Raw genomic sequence first — 16,137 nt, forward strand, 5'->3', positions numbered from 1 at the left:
TAATCGGCTGAAGCAGTGAAAGCTTCAGCCAATCAGGGCACAGAGCACTTTCAGAGTCATGATTGGACACTGTCATCATGACTTTATCCAATCATGGCTCATTCCCGCCCCACAGTATAAAAGTATTCTGTCAATGGCAGCCATTTTCAGTGTGATTTCGGCATGGAGAGAGATAGAACAGGGCTCTGTTCAGTGCTATTAGTTAGTGTGCTATACTGTGCTATTTTGCTTCAATTGTCAGCATAGAATATTAGCTTAGTGTCAGTCTAGGGCTAGTGTGAGTGTAGTGAGGAGGACCATCATTCAGCTTTGCATAGTGTGCAGCTAGAGTAGGGACAGCTCAGATAGTTTTACTGTAGTGTAATGAGACCGTGTCATTCATAAATACGTTAGTGTAGAGTAGGGACAGCTCAGATAGTTTCAGTGTAGTGTAGTGAGACCGTGTCAGTAATCTTTACATTGGTGTATAGCTAGAGTAGGAACAGTTCAGATAGCGTCAGTGTAGTGACAGTTGAACACCGTCTATTTGATTGCCAGTTTAACACCATTTACTTCTGTGTGCCTTACTGCTAGTTTATCGCCATATAGTTTTGCGTGCGTTACTACCAGTTTAACGCCATATAGTTCTGTGCGTCACTGTACACTTGGCGCATTATATTGCAGTATATTATAGTGTATCCGTGGAGTGTGTCTGTGTAGTGTGAGTACTCAAATTAAAGTGCACCAAATACCTCTTTGCATTGATTAAAGTGCATCTACATACAGATTTCAACTTCTTCTTTACATTTGCTTATAAGCACCGCCCCCTCCCTCCCAATAATGTGTGGGAGGACAACAAGGAGAGGCAGACGTTCCCTTGGCCCTGTAAAGGGGCCAGCAACAAATGTGTCCACAGGCAAAGGTGGAAAGGCAGGGCATACTTCCTCTGTTTAGTGAGTTTGCCCGTGCTATCCAGCTACAGCATGTAGAGGAGGTGGTGGACTGGCTTGCTAAATCTTCCTCATCCTCTGTCATGCAAGCAGAGACAAGTGTGCAGTCCTCTGCAGTTGCCAGAGTGGATAAACCTGCCTTCTTGTCCACATCTATTCCTGCCATAGCCCCAACATCAGCCATTAAGGAGTCAGCTGAGTTATTTGCCCACAGCGTCAGCCACTTGCGCCTTGATAATGCCCAGCCATTACTGGATTCAGATATTGGTTCTGAGGTTGAGGATGACCGTAACATGAGCCTAGAGAGCGGGAGGAACACTGGTAAACAAATTGGCATTCATATTCCCCAAGCCGCAGCGTATTGCCAAGTTGTCTGCAGTGGTAATGATGAAGATGGACGAGATGGAGATGGAGATGATGATGATGATGATGATGTCACTGATGTGACTTGGGTGTCAGAGCAGAGGAGGAAATTGAAGTTGAGGCAGCACAACCCCAAGGAGGCCGACATCAAGAAAGAGTAGAGAGCAGCCACCCTATTCCATCACATTCTGCAGCTGTTATCTCCCGGCCTACTCCCCAAAGCTCAGCTGTCTGGGCCTTTTTCAGCACATCTGCAGCAGATTGCACTGTTGCTATCTGCAAACTGTGTCTCAGGCACATCAAACGTGGCAAAAAACACCAGCCATTTGGGTACTACATGCCTAACAAGGCATTTAACGTCCAGCCACTCAGCCCCTTGGCAAGAGCACCTAAAAGCCACACAAAAGGGGCACAAATCTGTCGCTCCTCCTCCTCCCCCTTACCCACTTCAGTCTGCCCCTGCGATACCGAGTCATTACCTTTTAGCAGCCTCCACTGACATTGATGATGGTATAGCACAGGGGGTCCCAGCAGCACATATGCCAGGAGCACACCACCAGCTGTAGACTGTAGCTGGCAAATTTCCCTGCCCCAAAAATACAGTCCCTGCCACCCACATGCCCAGCGTCTAAATGCAAGCTTGTCAAAGCTGTTGGCTCTCTAACTTCTGCCTTTCAGCCTGGTGGATTCTGCCCCTTCTGTGAATTCGCACAATGTGCTGTACCATAATGGCAGGTTCCCAGTTGCTACTACTTTTCACGTAAGGCCGTTTCATCTCACTACCATCAAGTGGAAGGGGATGTTCTGGCATCGTTGGGCAAGACAGTCGGCGGAAAATCCACCTTACTGCTGACATGTGGTCCAGCAAGCATGTTCAAGGACGATATATTTCGTTCACAGCACACTGGGTAACTCGGCTTGCAACTCGAAAGGATACAGGACAGGGCTCGGTGCTGCAGCTTGTTGTGCCTGCATGTCTCCATACAGCTGGTGGTAAAGATGCCAGACCTGTGAGCTCTACCCCCTCCTCTTCCTCCTCCGCCACCTCCATGCCCTCCTCTGCAGAATTGTCCTATGAACATCGGGTACCCCCCTAAGCATTCAAAGGGCTATTCCCAGAGTCAGGCTAAAAGGTGCCATGCAGTGCTTCAGCTGGTGTGTTTAGGGGACAGGAACCACACCGGAGCAGAGATTCTTGCAGCTCTGTAGGGACAGGCCTAGAGGTGGTTCACACCACGCCAGCTGAGCCAGGAATGCTGGTGTCCAATAATGGCTCAAACCTCCTGACCGCCCTTAGACAGGGAAAGATGACACATGTGCCATGCCTGCACATGTGCTCAATTTGGTGGTGCAGCGTTTCCTAAGTACGTACCCAGGGTTGCAAGATGTACTAAAGCAGGCCAGAAGAGTCTTTGACAAGTCCACCAGGCGGAACTCAACTTTGGGAATGCTGCAGGGGCTATACATGCAGCAGAGGGCCATCAACGAGTACCTGTGCCATTACGGCATGATGACAGGCTCAGGCCACCTTGGCTTTTTTCCCCACGCCAATGGCTAATCCTTAAGACTGCATGTACTGTATTGTCACCATTTGAGGAGGCCACAAGGATGGTGAGCAGTGACAGTGCATGCATCAGTGACACAATCGCTGTTGTGTTCTGCTGGAGCAGACTCTGCATGGCATTATGGACAGGGCACTGGAGCCAGAGCAGCAGGAGGACTTCCTTTCCTCTCAAGGCCCACTTTATGCAGATACCATCATTCCTATCATTCCTATGTCACACAACACACAGGAGGAGAGAGGGGAGGAGGAGGATTCTGACACTTTCATAGGCTTCGAAGAAGAGGAAGACATGCGTCAATCTGTAAGCGATAGTTTTTCAACGCCAGGACCCTTGGGAGTAGTACGTGGCTGGGAGGAGGAAGTTCCAGATGCTGTCATCCTGAGGAGTCTGCTTCTCAAGCCTCAGTAAATTTGAGGCGCATAGGCAACCTCATGCTTCAAAGCCTGCGAAAGGACCCAAGAATACGTGGCATAAAGGAGAAGGATGATTACTGGTTGGCAACCCTCCTTGACCACCGTTACATCGTGAAGGTCTCAGAACTCATCCTGTCCCCACAAAGAGTGCCGAAGATAAAATCTCTTGAGGACACATTAAAGAGGATTTTATTGAACGTTTTTCCTGACTCAAGTAGGTTAGTGTCATGGAAAACGTACTTTTGAGTCTTCTGTTGGTCAAGAGAGAAGCGTTGAAGGCGTCCGCCTAAGTGAGGCATTTCGAATTTTTTTAGTCCTCGCAGCCCAGGGCTGTCAGCTTCCACATCCCATCGGCAAAGTCTGTATCACATGGTGGACGATTACCTTGGGGCCAAAACAGAGATGGAGAGCTTTCCAGCTGACAATCCACTGACTTACTGGGTCATGAGAATATAAGGCTCAAAATTTCAAGTCCTGAGCTACTAGCCAGGCCTCAAGGATTACTCGCCACCAGTTGCCCCAGCTCACCCCACCCCTAATTCTGCCCCTAAACATTCCCTCATAAATTCTCATGAAATGACACTTACATTTTTTTATGCAGAATTAAGTTATAAAAATAAATATTAACAACTTTATCCGTGCCCACCAATGCAGGCAGCCTATGTCCACCAATGCAGCCGTGTGCCCACCAGTGCAGCCGTGTGCCCACCATTCAGTCTGTGTCCACTATGCAGCTTACCTGTGCAGGGGAGGAGAGGAACAGGAGAGCTGCCCAGGTGATCAGAGCGCATTGTAGGGAACACAGCGATAACAGCTTTCATTTCAGTTGCCGTGTTCCCGCTGCTCAACGTCATATACAGTGCTCGCTCCCAGGCAGCCATATAGCTCGCCAGCCCTCAAAATCCACTCGCAAAATGCAAGCAGGCGAGTGGATTTTTTGAGGCCAGACCACTGGCCAGAACTTACCCAGTATGCTATTGAGTTGTTGGGCTGCCCTGCATCCAATGTGCTTTCAGAATGGGCATTCAGTGCTGCAGAAGGTTTTGTTACTGATCATAGAACGCATCTGTCCACAGACTCCGTGGACTGTTTGACTTTTATAAAAATGAATCAGTCCTGGATTACCAGCTATGAAGCCCCTGATGCTGATGGCACTGATTAAGTCTTTTTGGGATGTGGATTCTCTGCAGGTCTTCAAGGCTGCCTAGCTTTGAAGGTGTTCAATCATTTCATCTGGAAGAATGTTTTTGGTATAGGTTTCATGGGCACAATTAACACCCAAGGACCAATTTTTCAGCACCTGTTTGACAGGTGCATATCATTGTAATTTTTTACAGCAAGGCCAATTCTTGCTTTCATCAAGAGTACCTCTATAGGGTTACAGTGGGAAAGCGCCCCCGACACCCAAAGAGTCATTTTTCTGCACCTGTTACTTCTATCCAATGTCAAAGTGACACCAGAATGTATCCAAAAATCTCCTAATCTTGTTCCCAGTGCACTACATTGTGGCCTCATTATACACACTGGCTCCCCAGCTGTTGCTGAGCAAAATAAAGGCAGCTTGCAGGGAGAATGTTTTTTTTTTTTTTTTGGGCTTTATAATAATGCAATTATTGCTGCAGCAGATTCTAGACATGGTACAGATCTGCCACTTTACAGGTGGACTAAGGGGACCCCCAGGCACTATATTGGAAGGAATTTTTCATTTTTATGCTTTCACTTTAAAAATCAAAAATCATTGCACATTTAAAAATGACGTTTTTCACAAACTTTTTTTTTTTTTTTTATTGATACGTGTCTCCCAGGGCAGAACCTGGACCCCTATAACCATGGCTGACTAAAATGTCTGTAACCAGCTTTGGTCAACAGGAGGATTGCAAAGAAGAAAGGAAATGTCAAAATGATCCTATACAGTTCATGTTTGGTTTTTGGTATCCTAATATGTGGGAGAAAGCCCCTGAACTGCATTGCTGTGCACATACTTGTTAAGGTATAGTGAAAAATTAAAATGTATTTTATCTCATTGCAGGCAAAGCAAGAAATACAAAATAGGCTACCAATCCCACAGGGATCAAAACAAATCCGACCCCAGCCTGGTAAGTGTTATTCTTAGGTATCAGGGTAGTTATAAAATGCACATATTCAGCCACAGCTACTATAGCACATCAGAACATAATTTACATAATGCAGGGCTTGACAAATTTTCTTTGAATCTAGGAGCCAGCTGAAATAATTAGGAGCCAGTTTGTGCTCGGCGATATGTAACATATAAATTGCAATCAAGGTTTTCATGCAAAAAGTCCCCTATGTGATGATATTTTGGTGACAGATTCTCTTTAATGAGGCATGCAGGGTCTAAAAGACCCCGCATGTCTCCTTTGTACTCCACTGAATGTAATGCAGTGCAGATCACACTGCATTACATTCTTTCCGGGGAAACTGTCAACAGGGACCCTGAAGTGACATCATACACAACGCTTCTGGGTCAGGAACAAGATGGAGAGGAAAGCAGATGTGTGTCCGCTCTCCTCCCTCCCTTCTACCCTGTGGTGCCTGCTATGCCGGTCACAGGCCCGCAACTGGGCAAGCAGCACTTGGGATACATGGAGAGGGGCTCTATATACACGAGTGTGGAAGTAATGGGATAGCAGCGGAGCCGCCCAAATGCTTCCAGCTAAGAAGTGAGCCAAACTGCTTGCTTGCAGCATGGCTAAATCTAGAAAAAAAATACCTGCCCCGTGCCTGGAACTGCATGTCCCTTGCGTCGGGCAATATAAATTGTGCATCTTGGCAACAGTGAATGGCCTAACAAAAGCCCAGGCGCCAGGAAGCAGTTTCTAGTCGCCATGGCAACCTGGTGCCTGGGATTTGTCAAGCCCTGACATAATGTCTTTCTTCAGTGATTGAGAAACAAATTGCTTTAATAAACTCCCCTTTGAACTTTGTTCAAAACCCATTTGTTGCTCCTAATTATACTGTTGTATGTAAATATTTGATTTCCTCCATGTGTTATTTTTTTCTTTCCTCCTAATCAGGTTTTTGCATAAAGACTCACACCTCAAAAAAAGAAAAGATCTTTATTAACATCTGTAAGTCCAGTCAGATCCCTGCAGCCCCAGACCTCAGTGAGCAGGAGCTTGTCACGATCTTAGAATCAGATGATCCCTCTGGATATCGTGTCCCTATGAGCATTGGAGAACCCCATGTTGAAGTAGACAATAGTAAGATATTTTATTATGGAGACCTTGTTCATTATAATTTGTCATGCACTTACCTAAAACATTGATTTTTTTATACTGAGGGATCCTACTATTACTATTACTGTCTTTGTGCCACTGAGTCCTTAAGCTGTAATTTTGCGTTTTACCTGTGCTACCTTTCCAGGTATAAGAAATGCGGCAAACAATAGAAAACTGAGTTCTGTTGTGATTCATTGTTTTGACTTGGTCCTGCAAAGCGTTGTAAGCACTAATAAGATGAGGGCCCAGTTTAATTGCACTTGCAGTCTGGGAAAGGTAGCTTTCCGTATTATTACACACAGGGGCAGAAGCAAGTCTGTTCTCCCTTTTTTTTTTTTTTTTTTTTTTCTTCAATAATTTTTATTGAAGCATAATACGGAGAGGATACAACAGATGGAATCGGGTGCCGTGTGATTGCAATTCAAATTGGAGTTGACCATGTCTAATAGGAACGGCTTGCTGTGCAGAGGAGATCCAGAGTCGCTGATATACTTGAAATGATAAACGCACAGTTTGATTATCAGTTATCAATTCTAATATATATCTCGATACTGAAGAATGAATTCAAAGGAGGAGAAAGAAAGAGAGGCAGGTGTTGGGAAGGAGAGGAAATGGGGAAGGGGACAACCCACATCTTGTGTAAGTCTCCAAGGAACTAGCTCATTGTCTAAATCTGCTGTCATAAAGTGTGTGACCCAGGGGTCCCAAACCCAGTGGAATTTGGACATTTTTTCCGTCAATCTCTCTGTTGGTTTTTCATTATTAAAGGTCTTATAGGGGCCTATCTTTACTGCTGTTATTGAGAGGGAGTCAGATAGCCAAGCTTGTGTTATGAATTGTTTGGTTGCCGTGAGGACACGGGTCATTAGTTTGAATTGATATATAGCAAAAGGAATCCCCATTAAACGGGAATTTAAAGTGATTGTAAAGTCTCGTTTTTGTTTTTTTCAATAAAAATAACAAACATGTTATACTTACTTGCTCTGTTGCAGTGAACTTACACAGGGCAACCTGGATCCTTCTATTCTCGGGTTCCTCTTCTGTGCTCCTGGCCCCTCCCTCCTGTCGAGTGCCCCCACAGCAAACAGCTGTGTTTGAATTGGTGCTTTAGAAGTTTGTATGGTTAGGGCCTTAGCAGGCAGCATCAGGATTGAAGTGCCCAGCATTGGTTCAAATTAAGGAATGATGTTTTATTTGTAAATGGGTAATTGGCAACACAGATGTTTGGTCATATATGTTCTGTTCAAAATTAATTTGGGCCACCAAAATGAGACATATGCAGACTTATGTAAATGTCATATTTGCTATAACTAAAGGTACAGTAAATCAGGTTTATTAACCACTTCAATCCCATGGACGTTATATGACGTCCTGGGCTTTGAGCAGGTATATCTGAATGATGCCTGTAGTTACAGACATCATTCAGATATTGACGGTTTCAGCCGGCGAATCTCTACACCATAGGAACGATCATAGCGGCCGTTCCGCCGCTTGATCGTTCCTATGGGAGGCGAGAGGGGACGTCCCCCCCTCCCGCCGCCCTCCGGTGCTTGCTCCGACTCACCGTTACGATCGGTGAGGCGGAGAGTAGATCCGCCGGCGCCGGATGTAGATCATAGAGATTTCTGGCGAACCAGATGGTCCCCGGAGTCTCTATGATCGTCGGAGGCCGGGCGCGATGTTATGACGTCACGCCCGACCTCTCCATTCAAAAAAACGGCGCCGCTTCGGCTGGGAAGCGGCGATCGTTTTTCTTTTATTTTTTTTATTTCAGGCTTCCCAGCCTAGTGGTGAGATATGGGGTCTTATTGACCCCATATCTCACTATTAAGAGCACCTGACATGTCATATTGCTATTACAAGGGATGTTTACATTCCTTGTAATGGGAATAAAAGTGATCAATTTTTTTTTTTTTTTTCGAAAAAGTGTCAAAATAAAAAAAATAAAATATAATTAACAATAAAAAAAAAAAAAAAAAATTTTTAAAGCGCCGCTGTCCCCGTGTGCTCGCATGCAGAAGCGAATGCATACGTAAGTCCCGCCCACATATGAAAACGGTGTTCAAACCATACATGTGAGGTATCGCCGTGAACGTTGGAGCGAGAGCAATAATTTTGGCCCTAGACCTCCTCTGTAACTCAAAACATGTAACCAGTAAAAAAATTTCAAGCGTCGCCTATGGGGATTTTTAAGTACCAAACATTGGCGCCATTCCACGAGCGTGTGCAATTTTGAAGCGTGACATGTTGGGTATCTATTTACTCGGCGTAACTTCATCTTTCACAAAATGCAAAAACATTGGGCTAACTTTACTGTTTTGTTTTTTTTTTAAACACAAAACAGTTTTTTTTCCCCAAAAAAACGCGTTCGAAAAATTCCTGCGCAAATACTGTGTGAGATAAGAAGTTGCAACAACCGCCATTGTATTCTCTAGGGTCTTTGCTAAAAAAACATATATAATGTTTGGGGGTTCTATGTAATTTTCTAGCAAAAAAATGATAATTTTTACATGTAGGAGCAAAGTGTCAGAATTGGCCCGGTATTGAAGCGGTTAAAGAATAAGTTCACCTTTTGAAAAAAAAAAATATATAAATACATTTTTTTTTGCAGGTAAAAAATGTGCATTTATTTTTGTTATAAGGAGCTCTGCAGGAGCATAGCCCCTTGCTATGGGGGCACTTGCGTGTGCTCATTCCCGAGTTCTGCTCTGTGTGTCCATCGACACACAGGGGGCTCAGCCCCGCTCCCTCCTCACTGGCTGTGATTGACATCAGCGCCAATGGCTTCTGCTGCTGAGTCTGAGCAAATAAGGAGAGAGCGAGCCAAGAGAGCTGCCATGCACATTTCTGGATCGAGATCAGGCTTGGTTAAGGATAAGGGGGGTTGGGGGGAGCTGCACTCAGAAGGTTTTTTTACCTAATTCATGGAGGTAAAAAAGCTTCACCCTTTAGAACCACTTTAAGTAACATTTGTAAATGTTTCCTTTAACATAGCAAATCCCTGTTTTTTGAGTCCATTTTAATAGTTCAGGCTGAAGGTTAAAACTGCAGGTGACTGAACTGTGACTCCTCCTAACTCCCTCCCTCTTTCTATCTGATGTCCCAGTCAGAAGACCTCTTCCCTGATAGGAGCCAACTACTACTATCCAGTTCTCATTGATAACATGTAGTGCTCTGGGAAACCTGTGGCATCAATTAAATGTTTATGTGGAAAACAAAGATTGTGTGTGTTAAATAATAAATATATATATATATATATATATATATATATATATATATATATATATATATATATATATATATATATATATATATATATATATAACACACACACATTACTTGGGGGGCTTTTGGAGGAGCATCTGTAAGATTAATTAGACAGCATATATAAAACTTGGAAGCTCTTCTTGTTTAACTATTACATGTGAACTTATAAGAACTATAATGCACTGCAGCGTGGAAAGCTGTTTAAATTAAAGTTGAGTAAGGCCCCTTTCACATGGGCATTCCAATTAGGTCCGCCTGTCAGTTTTTCAGGCAGAGCTGATCGGACACTCCACTCACCCCTGTAGAGCAGCGGATGTCAGCGGGGACATGTCCGCTGACACCCGCCGCGATCCGATCCTGTCCATAAAATCCAGACAGATGGAGACCCTATTTTCCTTCCATCTGGCGGATGGGATCGGATGAAAACGGACAGTTGGTCCTTTTTTTCATCCGATCTCCCCATAGAGAACGGGTTCTGATAGGTCTGCACAGTAAGCTGAGACGGAGGCGGTGCGATCCCCCGCTGAGCAAAGCGCAGTCAGTCGGGCAGATCTCCCGTGTGAAAGGACCCTTGGCTATGAAGAAGCTGTAATTAAAAGCACCTGAAATATGCTTTGTTTTTTTTTATATAGGTGGAAGTGGTTGCACAGCCTATGACATCGTGATAAACAGTTCTTTCTTTGACAAGATTAAGGTATTCTATAACATCAGTATTTGTAACCTTCTCTGATCATCAATAGTTTATATTTAAAAGTTATGATTGTATGCATTAGTTCCTATCCCTGCATATATTACATTTGTGCTTTTATGTATATCAAATTGTCTTGTGTGTGTGTATATATACTTTTTCCTTGGTAGCGGATACTGTCCTGAAGAGGCATTCCTACAAAACATGTTGAGGAATAACAGTCATCCTTGAAATGCTCCTGTAAACGAATGCCGCATACACACGATCGGACTTCTCGTCGAAAAAAGATATGATCTCTTTTCCGACGGGATTCCGCTCAAATTTGCATACACACAGTCACGCAAAAGTTCACTGAACTTACGACCGTCAAGAACACGGTGACGTACAACACTATGACGAGCCGAGAAAATGAAGTTCAATGCTTCCGAGCATGCGTCGAATTGTTTCCGAGCATGCTTAAGAATTTTGCGCGTCGGAATTGCCACAGACGATCGCATTTTCGGATAGGAACTTTTTCCGACCAAAAAATAGAGAACATGCTCTCAATCTTTTGCTGGCTGGAATTCGGCCAGCAAAAGTCCGATGGAGCATACACACGGTCGCATTTTCCGACGAAAAACTCTCATCGATCTTTTGCAGGCCGAAATTCCGATCGTGTGTACACGGCATAAGGAATGATATCATGTATGTTTATAAGTAGTGTTGGGCGAATGGTTTGGGCCAAGCAAGAGTTCGGCAAACACCCGAATTTGCGGTGCGCTGCAGAGTGCATTCTGCCCAGTCAGGGCACAGTAAAAGCTAGTTAAGGATCGGGGCATCTTTAAGTCATCAGCTGTCAATGGGCTTTCCCGCTGACAGCTGAATGAAAAAGTGAAAACGAAAACGGCGTGGAGCTCACCTCCTCAAGCCATACTAGGCCACTCTGGTCTGGTATGGATTTTAAGGGGAGCCCCACTCCAAAAATTAAAAAAAAATATGGTGTGGGGTCTCCCCCCTTGAAATCCATACCAGACCCTTATGTGAGCATGCAGCGAGCCAGGAAAGGGAGGGGGAGCGAGCAAATGCCCCCAACCTTCCTGAACCAAACCAGGCCACATGCCCTCAACATGGGGGGGGGGGGGGGTGCTTTGCTTTGCTCTACCTTCCACCCCAAAGCACCTTGTCCCCATGTTGATGGGGACAGGGGGTCTTCCCGACAATCCTGGGCGGTAGTTGTGAGGGTCTGCGGGTGGGGGGCTTATCAGAAACTGGAAGCCTCCTTTAACAAGGGGGGCTCCCAGATTCCCCCCCCCCCTCATGTGAATGAGTATGAGACTGAGTATGCCCCTACCCATTCACCAAAAAAGCGTAAAAGGGAATAAAGACAGTACAAGAGTTTTTGACAATTCCTTTATTAAAAAAATTATGTGGATCCATCGTCAGTCACGACACAGATGCCGCCGCTGGCCCGAAAAAAGAAAGAAAAAAAAAACACGCTCTGCCGTTATCGAAGGCTGACCGCGTTTGACCGTTCTTATATAGGTAAGGGGCGGAGCCACCTGGTGGCACCGCCCTCTTGTGACGTCACCGACCTGTGACACTTTTTTGGTGAATGTGTAAGGGTATTGTGTACTCATTCCCACAACCACAGCCCAGGGCTTTCGGGAAGCGGTCCTTGTCCCCAACATGGGGACAAGGTGCTTTAAGGTGGAGGGCAGAGTCCCACTCCCATGTTTAAGGCATGTGGCCTGGTATGGTTCGGGGGGGCGCATGCTCGTCCCCCACCCCCCCTCTCCTGGCCTGCCAGGCTGCATGCTCAGATAAGGGTCTGGTATACCCCTTAAAATCCATACCAGGGGGCACATGCGCGGCGCCGAGCGTGATGGATGCCTGATAGAGTAGCTCCGTCCAGCCCGGGAAGATAACGGCTTTTGCAGGGCTATTATCAGCACTTAACTCGGCGATTCTATCACCCCTCGAGCCCCTTAGACGTGGTGCATGCCTGGGAGAAAGAAGAAACCCAGAGGTTCGTCTCAGCACACCCTAACCCACTATCTCCTCCGCACTCGTGCGCTCGGCAGCATGTCTCAAAATGGCACTGCAGGGAGAAGCAAGCCTCCGTCTCCGGCCTCATCACCAGGATTTCTCCACAACCAAACATCCGCCCTGGATCCTAGCCGTGAGTACACAGCCTCCCTTACCAAGACAGACCTAGAGAGCAGCCTGGAGGCCATGTATACTAGGCTGGCTACTAAGTTCCAGACTGAGCTGCACAAAACCTCTCACACACTCTCCCAGGAGATTGCAGCCTTAGGCTCCAGGACTGAAAGACTGGAAACTAAACATGGCGAGCTGGCGCTTGCTTACAGTGACCTCTCTAGAGAACATGAATCTCTAGCCACGGCCTTTTCTTTGATGCAGTCCCAAATGGAAGACCTCGATAACTGCAATAGACGCAACAATTTGCCCATAAGAGGTATCCCAGAATCCTTTACGGATCTCATTCCCACTATGATTCGCCTGTTCAAATCTCTGCTCCCAGACATGGATGCTGGTTCTTTCACCTGTGACCGCATTCATAGAGCCCTCAGACCTAAACCTCCGGATGATAAACCCCCCCAGGGACGTTGTTCTTTGCATGAAGGACTTTTTAATCAAAGAGGAGATTCTCAGAGCTGCTCGCAATCAGCAACGCATCACCCTGGACGACTGTACCATTCAAATATATCCTGATATTTCCCCCGCCACCCTAGACAGGAGACGTGGCATGAAAGAGGTTACTTCTGCCCTTCAAGCTGCTCGCATTCGCTATAGATGGGGCTTCCCTTTTAAGCTTGTAATCCCCCATAATGGTACCACATATTCTGCCACGTCACTCCTGGAAGGTCAAGAGGTGTTGGTTAAATTGGGCCTTCTGGATCCTGATGTCATTCGTCGGCCCCCTTCTACCCCAAGACCTTCACCCATCTGGCAGACGCCTCCAACCAGGAGAGACAGATGCAGAATCAGATACGACGTCGGCGATAGATTGGAGGACTCCTTTCGTTGATCTTCCCAGCACAGATGACACCTACATGACAACCCAGCAACATGCACCCCGTTCCAGTTTACAGTGACCCGGACGTCGGTCCCTTGGAGCCGCGACATGTTTACCCCACCCAGCCGCAGCCTTGCAGATTCTGACTTCTTTTTTATTTTTGGTTGTGTCATTACTGCAGGCACGTTCTTTTTGTTTTTTTTTTTTTTATATTCCTTCCTACTAGATCAGCATAGTACAGAACATATTCCCGGCTGGGTTTGAGACCTTGTAGTCTCGTGAGTTGTGATTTCTCTTATCAGGTCTATTACCGTTACCTGATCCAGTTACTAGTTATGATGACACTTGCATTATTATCAGACTTATGTTTTCTTTTCATTTTTTTTTTTCTCCATCTTTTTTTCTCCTTTTTTTTTTTTTTTAGGTTTTGGTCAGCCATCATACTACTTTTGCATCAAATCTCTATTGAAAAAATATTGTATGGGTTACATGCTTCAGTTAGCCTTTATGGCTTACATTTTTGATATGTTTCACTCTACTGCCAGCCAGTGCTCGAGTATGTCGGCCCTCTTTTTGGTCCTTGAAATGCAAAGTGCTTGTCTTAGATCCCTCTTGGATGCTATTTGTCCCCAGACTATAGTTTACTATAACCACCACCATGGTAATTAGGTGTATATCACACAATGTCAAGGGATTTTATTCCCCACTTAAAAGGAGGAAGGCTTTTGCCTTCTATAAACAACTTGGAGCTCAAATCCTCCTCTTGCAGGAGACACATTTTGCACACTCCAAATTTCTCCACAGAAGCTTTCCTCAGACTTTTTGCTCTTTGCACCAGACAAAAAGCAGAGGTGCCGCCATACTCTTGCACAGTTCCTTCCCAATGGAAGTCAAACAGGTTTTTAAAGACAAAGATAGCAGATATGTTATAATCAGAGGTCTGATTCACAGCAGAGAACTAACTATCGCCAGTATTTATGCCCCAAATGATGCTCCTGCCTCTTTCTTTCATTCCTTCTTTGACCGCCTTTCTCATTTTCAATCACCCCACATGATAATAGGAGGGGACTTCAATATGGTTGCTAACCCTAACCTTGATAGATCCTCCCTGTCCCCCTCCTCCAAATCTTTTCCTCGCTCCCTCTCCAGTGGACTGCTTTTTTTACTATTTGGATTTCTTGTTTTTTCTTGCCTTTAGATGTTGGTGCTTTATTGCCCCTGAAGAGTGTTTGATACACGAAACGCGTCTGGCTTACTACATGCACCATATCTTTCATTGAGTGTTATATAGCAATATTGTTACCCTGTGCATTTTATGGATGTTGTCAACCTTTTAACCATTTCTTGTCCTGCATCATTGGGGTTTTGTTATTTATTTTTACCATGTATATATGCAAGCACCTATGATGGTTTTATGTACATTTTGGAACTACACTGTGCCACCTGACTATTGTCCATCAATAAATGGTTTGTTATACAGTGACTGATCCTTTGGCCTTTTTTGCACACCTCACTCAAAGTCCCACTTCTCCCGTTTCTAGTATACATAGGGATGGAGACTCATGTCTCATTTAAAGTCCCAACCTGTTCCAGTAAACTCCAGTGGACTGCTAGACCATCAGCTGGTAGACTCCTGGAGAGCACTTAACATCGGTGCTAAGGAGTACACGTTCTACTCCCATCCCCACAAAAGTTATGCAAGATTAGATTATATCTATACTACCCCCATTATCCTTGCTAATACCACAGATGCTAGCATCCACCCTTGCACTTGGTCAGACCATCATGCCACTGCCTTCACCACTACATACATTAGGCTTGCACCTACTTCTTACTCATGGCGGCTAAATGAGGCTCTCCTCTCGGATGCAGTCGTGGAGGTAGAGGTAGCACAAGCCATTGAAGAATGTTTTAATCTCAACGCTATTCCAGAAACCCCTCCTTCCACTGTTTGGTCGGCACATAAGGCAGTCCTGAGAGTTAAACTGATTAGTTTAGCATCTGCCCAGAACAAAACCGACAAACAAAACATCTTAACCCTCACTAAAGACCTAGATAGTCTTTACAAGAACACTAATCTCCTACACTTAGAATCCACCAGACAACTAATTGATCAAAAGAGATTGGAGTTGGATGGCATCTTGTCGAAAAGGGTGGAAAAGGCTCTGCGTTGGTCTAAAGCCAAATTTCTCCTTCATGAGAGTTCCGCTTCTACCCTTTTCGCCAGAAAACTAAACCACTCTTCCCGCCCACCCCACGTCTATAGATTAATGACCCCCTCAGGGCACGTCACTTCCCATCCCCAAGAGGTCCTTCACATCTTTGAACAATTTTACTCTTCTCTGCTAGCCCCCTCCCAACTAAAGCCCTCTCCATCTGACGAAGCCTGGTTTCAGAATATCCCTCTACCAAATCTCACCCCTACACAACTAGATAAACTGAACGCCCCGATCACACCTGCAGAGGTTTTGAATGTGATTAAATCTTTGAAATCAGGCTCAGCCCCAGGCCCTGACGGATTTTCCTCTCTATACTATAAGAAATTTTCCTCCCTCCTTACCACTAGATTGGTTCATTTATTTAACTGGGTATTACAAGGGGGTAGTTTCCCCGAAGAGATGTTATTAGCCTATATGTCCCTGATCCCGAAACCTCAC

The 16,137-nt window shown here is 45.3% G+C and overlaps 1 protein-coding gene across 3 annotated transcripts in view; it reads left to right on the forward strand.

Moving 5' to 3' along the window:
• Nucleotides 1-16,137, forward strand: part of PIH1D1 (PIH1 domain containing 1) — a 55,466-nt gene that overhangs the window by 9,265 nt on the left and 30,064 nt on the right. For all 3 annotated transcript variants that reach the window (XM_073602350.1, XM_073602349.1, XM_073602348.1), the window contains exons 3-5: nt 5,300-5,366; nt 6,306-6,491; nt 10,409-10,470. In XM_073602350.1, coding sequence (XP_073458451.1) covers nt 5,300-5,366; nt 6,306-6,491; nt 10,409-10,470 — 315 coding nt within the window. The remainder of the gene's footprint in view (nt 1-5,299; nt 5,367-6,305; nt 6,492-10,408; nt 10,471-16,137) is intronic.

Source organism: Aquarana catesbeiana, linkage group LG10 (assembly GCF_042186555.1).
Source record: "Aquarana catesbeiana isolate 2022-GZ linkage group LG10, ASM4218655v1, whole genome shotgun sequence".
In the NCBI taxonomy this organism is placed as follows: domain Eukaryota; kingdom Metazoa; phylum Chordata; class Amphibia; order Anura; family Ranidae; genus Aquarana; species Aquarana catesbeiana.